Source organism: Coffea arabica, chromosome 6c (assembly GCF_036785885.1).
Source record: "Coffea arabica cultivar ET-39 chromosome 6c, Coffea Arabica ET-39 HiFi, whole genome shotgun sequence".
Lineage (NCBI taxonomy): Eukaryota > Viridiplantae > Streptophyta > Magnoliopsida > Gentianales > Rubiaceae > Coffea > Coffea arabica.
This window is the reverse complement of record NC_092320.1, coordinates 9,826,304-9,837,649: the sequence shown is the minus strand read 5'-3', so window position 1 is coordinate 9,837,649 and position 11,346 is coordinate 9,826,304. Positions and strand designations below refer to the sequence as shown.

At 39.2% G+C, this 11,346-nt stretch overlaps 2 protein-coding genes and 1 pseudogene across 4 annotated transcripts; 1 reads left to right on the top strand and 2 right to left on the bottom strand.

Annotated features, from left to right (window-relative positions):
- The first annotated feature begins 4,023 nt into the window (after positions 1–4,023).
- Positions 4,024–5,754, top strand: LOC113694087 (uncharacterized). Its single transcript, XM_027212940.2, has one exon. The coding sequence runs from the start codon at positions 4,095–4,097 to the stop codon at positions 5,484–5,486; it is 1,392 nt and encodes a 463-aa protein (XP_027068741.2). The 5' UTR covers positions 4,024–4,094; the 3' UTR covers positions 5,487–5,754.
- Positions 5,755–6,378: 624 nt separating this feature from the next.
- Positions 6,379–9,011, bottom strand: LOC113692115 (acid phosphatase 1-like). 3 transcript variants are annotated; one of them, XM_027210477.2, is made up of 3 exons: positions 8,457–9,011; positions 7,033–7,242; positions 6,379–6,677 (listed from the first exon to the last, which is right to left on the bottom strand). In XM_027210477.2, the coding sequence occupies exons 1-3, from the start codon at positions 8,870–8,872 to the stop codon at positions 6,665–6,667; spliced, it is 639 nt and encodes a 212-aa protein (XP_027066278.1). In that variant the 5' UTR covers positions 8,873–9,011; the 3' UTR covers positions 6,379–6,664. The 3 variants fall into 3 exon arrangements, with proteins under 3 accessions (XP_027066278.1, XP_027066276.1, XP_027066277.1); XM_027210475.2 differs by having other exon boundaries at positions 6,568–6,743; XM_027210476.2 differs by having other exon boundaries at positions 6,568–6,740.
- Positions 9,012–9,185: 174 nt separating this feature from the next.
- Positions 9,186–10,096, bottom strand: LOC113691783 (heptahelical transmembrane protein 4-like; annotated as a pseudogene).
- Between the last annotated feature and the right edge of the window lie 1,250 nt (positions 10,097–11,346).

Sequence of the window (11,346 nt, the reverse complement as noted above, 5' to 3'; positions counted from 1 at the left end):
TGTGTTTTATTTGGAATATTTTTACTGTAGCACTTTTTGTGATGTGATGTGTGTGAGATAAAAAGGTAATTGGGAAGATAAAAAGGTGTATTGGAAATTGTAATGATGATGTAAGCAGATAAAATTTGGGAAATAAAACACAATCCAAACAAACAGTCAAAAAAAAAAAAGAAATAAAGTATGGATTCTTGCAAATTACAAGTAACCAGCGATTTCAAGCCTACTGTACCAAGCCATCTAAGATCTTTTAAAAATGACTACAAATTCTTTATTTTATTTCTTCAAACCTTTGAAGTTATTATTATTATTATTATTGTTCGGTACACTAAGAACACACAATAATCACACTTAAAAAAAAAAAAAGATAGATCAATTATTAATGTTTTAAAATTATCATCTAGCCCCTACATTTTCATAGAACCGACATATTATTTGGGACACAAATAGGCGAACCAATTTTCAAAGCAAAACGCTTGCCTCTTTTTTCTTCCTTCTTCGTGTATATTAATATTACTCCCTCTGTCCCGTTTTGTTAGTTTTAATTTTTTTTTCACACAGATTAAGAAAGTATAATTAATTTGGTTGAAAATATAAATTTAGATTAATAAATTTTTAAAATACCCTTATGCTAATCACGAAGAGTGTCAATTAATATCAGTTACAACTAATGGATTAGTATTGGAAAAACTCAATATATTCAATGTAGTGGGTTAGTATTTAATAACAATGTATTAATAACAAGATATTTAATAAGAGTATTTTAGACAATTTAAAAGATTACTACATTTCTTAATGGGAAAGTGAACTATAATTTGGGACAGACGAAATAGGAAAACAAGACTATTAAAGTGGGACGGAGGGAGTATTATTTTCCAGCATAAACCGCCCCTCCCGACAATGGCTTTAATTCAAAGCTGGAAAGTACAGGTTTCAACTGGGAGTGAGAACGGCATTTTCGTCTGTATTCGCATTTTATTCATGCTTAGCTAATGCCAATTGCTACGTTTTCACAAACGTCACTTCTGCTATCTAACCAACTTGGTTTCCGGGGTCATTAATTAATGCTTACTGGAGAAGTCATGGGCCCATTTGTATACCATAATTTTTTTTTAAAAAAAAATTAATATTATTTTATTTACATTATGCACACAAATTCCGATCACTTGTTTTTGTTTCATATATACATCATATTATAAAAAATATTCTAAAGTCAGTTCAAGTAACTTTTTGCTAATTCAAACACGTCTGAACAAACAGTTGGTTTGCGTATATCTTTTTTTTTGTTTTAATCAATCGTCACTATCTATTTCTACTCTAACTTATTTTAAGGAAATAATTCAATTGAATTAAAGAAAATCCACGAAAACTGAACTGTTGTCAAAAAATCATACGGGTGCATCTATTCATGTGAACGTAATCAGTGACAAGATGGTAAATATGCGTAGACGGGGATTGCGTTCACAGGCACTGGATGGAGGTCAGACTTCATCATGATTCCCATCACCAGGTAATAAATGGGGGTTTGGGGGTTTAGTAGTTAAGTGCTGCGGAGCACTTCAAAAGTTGCCGGCTTTTGAAGTGTCTTCGCAGAGTCCATTTATCGAAACACTCATACAAAAAACTGTGAGTTATGAAAGGGTAAATAGAAATCCCATTCACCATTATTTTTTGTTCATGCATGTACCATGTATCCCCGCCGGCCCCTCCTCCCTCCCCGTCAAGCAAATATGATGGCGGACGTGACGAAGCACTCTGCCAAACCCAAAGCCAAAGCATCTACTATTAGAAAGCCTAATGGGAACCCGTGCTACCACTAATTAATTAGGAATCATTTGACGGCAACCATTAGTCAAGTAACAAGTTGCCATTGATTTCTGTTTTTTTTTTGGGTTCACTCAAAAAGGGTTCGAACACAAATTTCTCGATCTTGGAGACAATTATATAGAGTACTAGCACTCACTGAGCCAAAGCTCGTTGGAGACAAAATGTAGAGCGCTGGCTGCTGTGGTGTGTCCTGATCATGTGAGAAATTATCCTTACTTGAGCGCATGATGATAGCTTCAATGAGCCGATGGGAAATTTCTTGTTTCTTAATTCCACACGGTTCTTTATTCTTAATTTGTTGAAATGTAATAGTAGTATCTTTTTCAGCCTGTGCCGCCGTGTTTTCATGACAATTTCTCGTCACTATTTTTTCCATGGCAGTTCTATCATCAATCAAAGATCGAAGTTCATAGTCAATCAGGTTGCTTTAGATTTTGATCACGCCAGAACGATGCAAATCTTATCCATACATAAATTGTATGCAATGCAACTCCATCAGACATGTCATTTTTTACATTTCTTGTCTTTTCTTTGAGGCGAATTGTTTAGTCTTAGTCATGGAGTTTGGTGCTGTCTCCGGACTGTAGGTAGGTAGTAAGACCAGAAGGCGTGACTGGCAGCTAGGTTTGAAATCTCTTATACATGCCAATGGTTACTATAAACAAATCAATTTCTCCCCCGCCACATCCATTACTTTCCATGCTATACCATTTATTGAAGGTTTTGATGTTGAAAAAATAAAAGCACCGTCTTTCCAATATAATCATTCTTTCTAATCATATGCATGTTACTATTCAATTTCAAATTTTGAATTTGTGAGAGTAAAATTGAGAAGAGAAGCACAAACATCACAATCAAACAACTATGTTGAAAAAGCCGGATTTCCCAAACATTACTATATAATTGGGACAGAGGGAGTATTGATTAGCCCTTAACATTCCATAATGTTGAGAGCATCCTTTCACTTATAATTTCAACACATGTTACAGACCTAATTATCAGGCCTGGCACATTTATATGCGATTCCTCCCCTTAGATGGTGTTTGTTTGCAGGGAAAAGTGCACGAAAAGTTAGTTATTTTCCTCCCGCATGAGCTTCCTTAGCGCGCAAGTAGGGGAAAGCGAAGAAAGATTTTTAGCGATCTAGGTCACCTAGAATGCTGATGGGCCCAAGGCAAAACTAGAAAATTTATCAAACCTTTTCCAGTACCTAACCAATACAGCGGCCTCTACAGAATGGGCTCAGTCCTTAAATTAGTTGTCAGGCCCAACGTATGCCCACAGAGCAACAGTCTTTTTCACAAGAACCCGAGGCCCGAAGGAGGCTGCATGCAATACTCTATCGTAGACCTTCTCGATCATGGAGTCAATGCGTGGATGCCACGGGCCGGTACAGTGGAAGTTAAGACGGGCTTGCTACCACAAAAAAATAATAATAATAAATAAATTCTAAGTGGAAGTTTTACAGATGATTGTGTAGTCGTACTATTTATTTGGCAAGAGAAGAAAAATGTTTGTAAAGAAATAATTATAAACTGGTACAGTGGAGTAGACAGTATAAGATAAACATTACTCAATCATGGCCGGTAGCCACCCTCTCTTGAAAATGTTTGGAGTTTTTGCACGCGTTTTTGCTTTAGTTGGGGAAATCATTGGCACAAGGAAATATTTACTGAATTGCACGTTACTTGGCCAATGGCATGCCCAAAAATGGGAGTGCAGAGACAGGGAACCAATCAGCAATCATTCGAGTGCAGATAAATTTCAGGCACAAGCCATTAGCAGCTGCTGCTGCTGCTGCTGCTGATGGTAAAATGCAAACATGAACTTTACCATCTCCAGATTTCCATTGACAAGATTTTTTTTTCCCTTTTCTTTTTTTTGAGTATTAACGCTTCGCATTCTTGGCTCTCTCCCTGTTCTGTTCTTTGGGATAAGAACCTCTGTCGCTTTCTCGTAATTACGAAGAATGTGACATCGAATCACGTAAAGTAATCCTCCGCTGTTTCATCATTCTTATTATTAATGGAAGGAGCAATAGGCTGCCCAAAATTTCACCTTTGACCAGTCTCCTTTTTTCAGAGTTACTCCTTTTTTCCTTATGATTCGCATGCATTGTGTTGTGGGGCGGGATGCTTGACTGGTTTGATAACCGAACCAAAAAAGTTTTACTTTAACCAGCCAACATACTAATACGCTCTTGGCCCCAGAATTGTAAACAAAAAGACGGTAGCAGTAGTGTAACAAACACAACTACGTATATGCAATAAATGTATTTCATTCATTTCAAGACCAATAAACCCCACCAACTTCTTTCAGTCATCCGTGCAGCTACCTCATTTTTCCAAGCTCACAAGAGAGCCCATCATATAGGAAATTTGACTGTTCACCTCAAAATGGAGAAAACAACTACTCTGCTCTTGGCTTTTTTGCTTTATATGCTAAACGCTACAGGAGCTGCATTCTCAGTTGGTGGCGGTGTAGGTGTAGGCGTTGGCATTGGCGTTGGTGTAGGCAGTGTTGGTGGCGGAGTTGGAGGTGGTGGTGTTTGGCTTGGTGGAGGTGGAGCAGGGTTCAAGAATCCAATTCCATCAGCTGGTCCTGCTGACTCGAGGGCATACGCTGCTCTCCAGGCTTGGAAATCAGCAATCACAGATGATCCACTGGGGATTTTAAGTACTTGGGTTGGCTCAAATGTGTGTTCTTACAAAGGGGTTTTTTGTTCAGACTCCCAGGATTACATGGGCAATCCAATGGGTCCTGTCGTCGCAGGTATAGATCTTAACCATGCAAATCTTCGGGGCACGCTCGTTGAAGCACTTTCTTTACTCACAGACTTGTCACTCCTTCACCTGAACAGTAACATGTTCGGTGGCAGAATCCCCGATTCTTTCAAAGATCTCTCGTCTTTAACAGAGCTGGACCTCAGTAACAACCAGTTCTCTGGACCGTTTCCCACCACAATTCTTCTCATTCCCAACTTGCTCTACTTAGACCTCAGATTTAACAGCTTCTCAGGTCCCATTCCTGAGGATCTCTTCAACAAGAAACTCGACGCAATTTTTCTCAACAACAACCAGTTCGACGGCGATCTTCCTGAAAATCTGGGAAACTCTCCGGCGTCCGTGGTAAATTTAGCTAACAACAGGTTGAGTGGCAACATTCCATTCAGCTTCGGCTACGCTGGAATAAAGGAGATTTTGATCCTCAACAACCAACTAACTGGTTGCATCCCTGAAGGAGTTGGCACGTGGACGGATTTGCAAGTTCTGGACGTAAGTTTTAACTCGCTAATGGGGCACTTGCCAGACTCCATTTCTTGCTTAAGCGGTATTGAAGTTCTCAACTTTGCACACAACAAGCTTTCAGGGGAGTTGCCGGACATGGTCTGTGCACTGAGAAACTTGCTGAATTTGACTGTCGCCTACAATTTTTTTTCTGGATTCAACCAGGATTGCTCAAAACTGAGCATTGGGTTTGATTTTTCGTTAAATTGCATTCCTGGAGTGGTTATGCAGAGGCCTCAGCCAGAGTGCTCGGCAGTTCCCGGAGGTGGATTGAGTTGCCTTAGAATTCCTTCAGCAAGGCCTCTCGTTTGTGGTACACTGTTTGGGGATCGAAAGACTCCGACAGGTCCAGCTCCAAGCCCGTCACATCAATGAGTGAAGAAAGAGGGGCACAAAACAGGCTAGCTTTTAGCCTAGTGTGGGCTGTCACTCATTAACTCTTCAGCGAAGAAGTTATGACCAGAGCTTCCAAATTTGTTTATTTCTAGCTCCAATTGAAGATGAATTTTTACTTGCGCTCTGCTACTACAAGTTTTTCACAGCCAATTGTTTCGATTAGACCATATGCGACTGTACTGCTAGTAACATATACCAGTAATATTAATTATTGGGTAATATAATATATGTTGGAATTCTTTAATTATGCCTTGACTTCTTCTTCTTTTTTTTTTTTTTTTTTGTCAAATTGTGCCTCGACTCTTTTATTGCCAACCTTGAGTACGATCTGTTGTTTTTTTTTTTTTTCTTGATGCCGTATTTGATCCCAGTTCATGCCCGAACGGAACGAAGATTTGCCCCACCAATTGCAGCTTAACAGTGCTGACAATTATGTTGTCAACTTCTATCTTGTTCATGATCAATGAGGATGAAGATTCAGAACTTTCACGTGACACGACGCAATAATTGTAAGCCCTTTCGTTCGCTTTGCTATTTCTGGTGCCCATTTTTTCTTCCAGATAAAGAAAAAGTGAGCATTATTCTATTCTGCCAACTGGTGGCACAAAAGTAGCAGTGCGTGAAATTTCGCACTGTCCCTTCCCCTCTAATTTCTGCTTAATCGTGCGTGCCTTTCCACCATTTAATACGTTTACGAAACCAATTGATGCCAACAGCCAATAGCCTGCTGACAAAATGGTTCAACCCTCCCTCTAATCATATACTTTCCATTTAATTGTGACTAAACTAACATAATGGATAAAAAAAAAAGAGAAAGAAACCAATTATTGACTCTTTTATACATTCTCCTTTTAGGGTGGGCCATTCGGCATGTGCAAAGTAAATTTAAGGATTTTAGTACACATTAATTGAGGAATAACACAAGAAGTCCACGCTCATGGCGGCGGTCAAAGGTAAAAAAAAAAAAAATCAGATTAATGTTGTTACAGAGGAGCAAATGTCCAATTATCCACCACCTGTTCCATTAGGCAATATAATACAGTGGATTTGGGAGTTTGAAGGACCGTTCGGCAACTGCGAAACCATTCAAGTCGCTCCACTGGTCACCTGAGCTCCCATGAATAACATAACCTTCATCTTCTAACTCCTTCCTCCTCTCAGATTTGTAGACTGTGGCAGGTTTACCATCATCGGAAGGAATTAGATCTCCTCAGTCAACAGATTACTGGAATACTACTGGGAGTGTTTGGATAAATTCATTAACATCTTTTCATGAGCCACTTCACCAAAAATACTATGGTGTCATACTAATAAATAATAAAACATTCCAAATAATGGGTATTTACTTTTGATATTTCATGAGCACACAAAGCAGTGCACGTATATGAAAGCTTCGAAAGACTCGATAGCTGAGGAAAATCCTACTCATCTGGGTTATCATACGGATTGAAACATGTTTACAATTAGTACTTTTTTCAGTTATGATATGGACTGATATACGTTACTCATTCACACTACGACTTACCTCAAGATAAGCCTTTCCCAGTTGCTGTATCCAGCGTAATCTAGATTTTTGCTTGTGGCACTCCTTTGAAATTCAGTTCTACCAGTCAATAAAAATATCTTAAAGCCCAGCTGCTCCAGCTCTTTATACAGCCTCAAACTTGCTGGCAATGCAGGGGCCTCAGCCAAGTCAACCCACTCATCAAATGAATTTTCATCAAAAGTCTCTGATCTGTGTCCAACTAACAGAGTTTGATCAATTATCAAGAACAAATGAAGGAAGATGGTAAAGCAAAGCATCAGCCAAGCAATCAAAAATTACCATGCAGGCTCCCCCCAAAAAAAAAAAAATTTTTTTTACCGTGCAGCTAGCCAATGATCAGCATATCAGTTTGTTTGTTTGTTTGTTCGTTTTTGTTTACTAGGAAAGTGAAAAAACGAACATGGTCTGTGCCGGATGCAATCTGCTAATCTGTATTTACTCAGATATGACAACCGAATGCAAATAGTACGTGCATGATAAATTCATATAAAAAATGGACAGCATAAATTGAAACTTGTTCTGGAACAGGATGGTGATGAAGTATGATGCATGATTTCGCTCAAAAGCAGGGGCTTCACGACCAGAAAGTGATTTTAAGTGAAACTAACGGCCAAGATTTTGAAGGATTGTAAAGATGAACGGTCTAATTTGGGTTGGTGGGCTACACTTTAGACGTATAAAGATCCACAATTTCAGTTTGAGTTTGAGTTTGAGAGCTCTGCAACAATGCATATTTCACTGTCCCGTTACAACTGAATGGTAAAGGTCCCCCTAGCATCCAATTTTGCAAAATTTTAGCACTACCATGATATGATGATAACAATGTGGCCTCCTCTAAAGGCAATTATTAGCTATCACATGGCAACTATAGACATGTAACTAAAAGAGCTCGTACGGATCATTCAGAAAACCACAAGCCTCAGTAATCAATCACTGATGCAAATGCACGCATTCTTAAAGTGATTTCTGAGGTCCACAAGTTGACACCGTCAGAAAATTAGAATGCACAAGCCACAAGCATTGTTGAAGAATACCATTAACTTCGGAAAAGAATGGTCTGTAGCAAAAACACCAATTACTAGTTAATTTAAGGACCAGCAAACAAAAGAGCGTGTTATTTATGGAAAATTCATAGATATACCATTCTACTGAATTGGCATCCTTACGCCCTGCGGCTGCGAATTGGAAGGTACGGGATGTATTTAGGACAACCACCATAGCTAGCTAGAGTCCACAAATTCCTATTTCGACAACATATTAGCATTACCTAATTACTTTCAAGCAAGTACTTAGTTGACTACTGTTGCTAATTAGTATTTTCAGCGGGAGCATTTCATAGCAGTGACAATGATTACAATCAGATGCAGCTGAAACCAGGATTAGCAAAGATTCGTTTGACTCACCCGAACCCATGGACCGCATAATAAGGGACGTTGGAAAGCAGAGTTTCATCAATGTCGAAGACCCAAGCGTCCTTCCCGTCGCCGGAAACCTTCACCGTCTTCGCAAACTCCAGGGAAGCGTCAGCTACGGCCTCTGAGTCCGCCCGATACCGATCATTGGTGACGTAGTCCTGCACGAATGCAACGCATCTGGATGGGATGCGAGCCCAGGGACCGACGTCATTTGCTTCCACGACGAATCTCCAGCTGTCACAGTAGAGATTATCGTCCCTCGGAATCTTCCGGTGGCGGTGGTGGGGGGAAGATCCTGAATTTTCGGGCAGGATTTGGAGGATCGAGTCGGGGAAGGCAGTAGATAGGGAGACGTGGAGGGAGAGGAGGACGATTTGGCCGAAACCCCACGACGAGCGCATCATGTCCCCACTCCCCACTCTAGATACAAGAAAGCGCTGTCGAATCAAAAGTTGCTTTCTTGTTTGGGAAAGTTCTGACGTCGATGACAATTGACAATTTTTTTTTTTTTCGATACGATAAATTCTATTCTATACATGTTCCTATTCTATATTAGAAGAAGGGGGCTCAAAGGAGTTGGAGACCTACTCTTACTCTATATTAGGATGAGGAGGATCCAAAGGGGTTGGGACCTACTCCTACCCTATACTATACCGGGGGAGTGAGGACTCAAAGAAATCAAGCGGAATTCGGAGAACTAAACCATCATCGGTCCAGATCGATGCCCAAAAGAGTTGGGGGCCTACTCCTACTCCTATCCCATATTAGGAGAAAGGGGGACTCAATGGAGTCAGGGGCCTACTCTTACTCTATACTAGGGGAAAAAGAAATCCAAAAGGATCAAGGGAAACTTAGGGAACTGAATCACCACCGATTCAAACTGGAATCCAAAAAGTTCGGAGGAAGTCGAGGAACTGAACTACCATCGGTACAAACCAATGCCTATGCACCCGTTGAGAAAATGTTCCAAGAAATCTTGAATTTAGAATGCAGGTCAAGGATTTTGATCCCTTAACCTACACCTCACCAGATAGCCATTTAATCACAAGAAATTCAGCAACCCTGCAGGTCCCGCCACTTTAGATAAACTAGCCCTGCACGATAATGGGTATAAGCCCCTGCAACTACAAGCACATGGAAGAGTTGGTGACTGTGCCCAGCAGTATCGAACTTTCCAGGCATCCATCTTTCAGGAACTCTCATGGCGTGGACCAGTGCTCCAATGCCATAAAAACCTCCCATTAGAAGTTCATACCCAGTTGTATGAAGTGCCTCAGGCCGATTCCAAACTAGAATTAGCTTACGCAGAATTGGCGCCGCACCTCACACCCCCATCACAAAGAAGAGGGATGCCCGCATAGTACGATATTCTGGAGTCTGGAAAACTGGTAGAAGGGAAACCAATATGGTACCAATTCCCAGAATAGTAATGAATCCCAGGTACAAGTTGCAAAAGACTGGATAGCACATGAAGGAATAGTAAACAGGAGGATAGGAGGAGGTCGAGATTAGAGCCGCAATCCCGGCATAATCAAGCCTGAGCATGATGTATGATAAACGCTCTGAGTGGCATAAGAGCAAATGGCAGGTGCTGCTTGCCAGCAAGCAAAACATAGCACCAACTTCAATAGTCAATAGGCTCAACTGCGGCCGGAAACAAATCGAGTCGAATTCAAATTCGACGAGTTTTTAATGTAAAGTTTAAACTCGAATTTAAAAAAAAATAAAAATAATTATTTTATTTTTTTAAAATTAAATAAAACAAGAATTTTTCTTAACAAATAATAAAATATTAGAATAATATAGGTAATTTTACTATTAAAATAAAAAATTATATATACAATCGAGTCGACTCGTAAGTTAATGAACTGGACATCTTTGAACTCGAGTTTTGATTCGAATTACTCGCGATCGGCTCAATTCGTTTGCAGCCTTAGATTCGATCCTACAACGAATGCTTAAACACCAAGTGGCTAACCCCAAATTTTGAAATTTTAGTTTTTACTCCCATTGAGTTATAGAAATTAATAAATCCCCCCAAAAGCATTGGATTTTTTTATTTGTACATAATATTTTGTCTAAACAAAATTATGATTGAAATATTTTGAAATTTTAGATTGAAGACTTCAATAGTCAATAGGCTCGATCCTACGAAGGTAAAGAATGAAAGAAGTTTCAGAAAATTTAGTAGGGTCAATGTAGAAGGTAAAAGGAGTTATAGAGAATTATGGTACCAATGCAAGGCAAAAAAATAAAAATTAATTTTTTTTAGGGAGGAGTGAAATTCATGCAGGAAAGGTGGGAGGGGGGGGGGGAGAGGGATTCAAATTTAGAATGTCTATTTTTTGGAATTTCAACCTTAACCATTAAATTAAATCCTTTTTGACAAATTAAAAGTTATTACTTGCTAAAAATTTTAATTTTTCAAAGTTGATGGGGGCAATCATCATATGGCGGCTCCACTCCTGATTTACAAATAGAATATTTTAGTCAGCCCAGCTAATCTGCCGGTGCCAGTTATTTCGAAAGCCATTAAATTCCTTTTTGTGTTTTACTTTTTCTTTCTAATAGAGGGTGTGATTTTTTGTTTTTTTAGTAAAGGATGTGAGGCTTCAAATCTTTTTGTTTCCAACTAAAAAAAAAAAAACAAATGTCGAATTTGTCAGTAAATTTTTTTTCCAGCGTTTCTCATGTTCTCAACTAAATAACAAGCTTTCTCAATAAATAATAAAGTATCCAATCAAAACTAAGAAGGAAGGAATTTTCATTTGTTGATATTTTTAGTGATTTAATTGTTATTATATGGAGGTTTTTTTTTTTTTAAACCTCCCACTCCGATGCATGCCTTCACCTACAAGGCCCAGTATTCAAACCCTAG

Bases quoted from the DNA above. Each gene is read 5' to 3' on its own strand.
- LOC113692115 (XM_027210475.2), bottom strand. From the start codon at position 8,872: ATGATGCGCTCGTCGTGGGGTTTCGGCCAAATCGTCCTCCTCTCCCTC. The intron at 7,243-8,456 runs GTGAGTCAAACG...AGTTGGACACAG, and splicing joins TATGCGGTCCATGGGTTCGG to ATCAGAGACTTTTGATGAAA. The intron at 6,744-7,032 runs GTAAGTCGTAGT...AAACACTCCCAG, and splicing joins TGGGAAAGGCTTATCTTGAG to TAGTATTCCAGTAATCTGTT.
- LOC113694087 (XM_027212940.2), top strand. From the start codon at position 4,095: ATGTATTTCATTCATTTCAAGACCAATAAACCCCACCAACTTCTTTCA.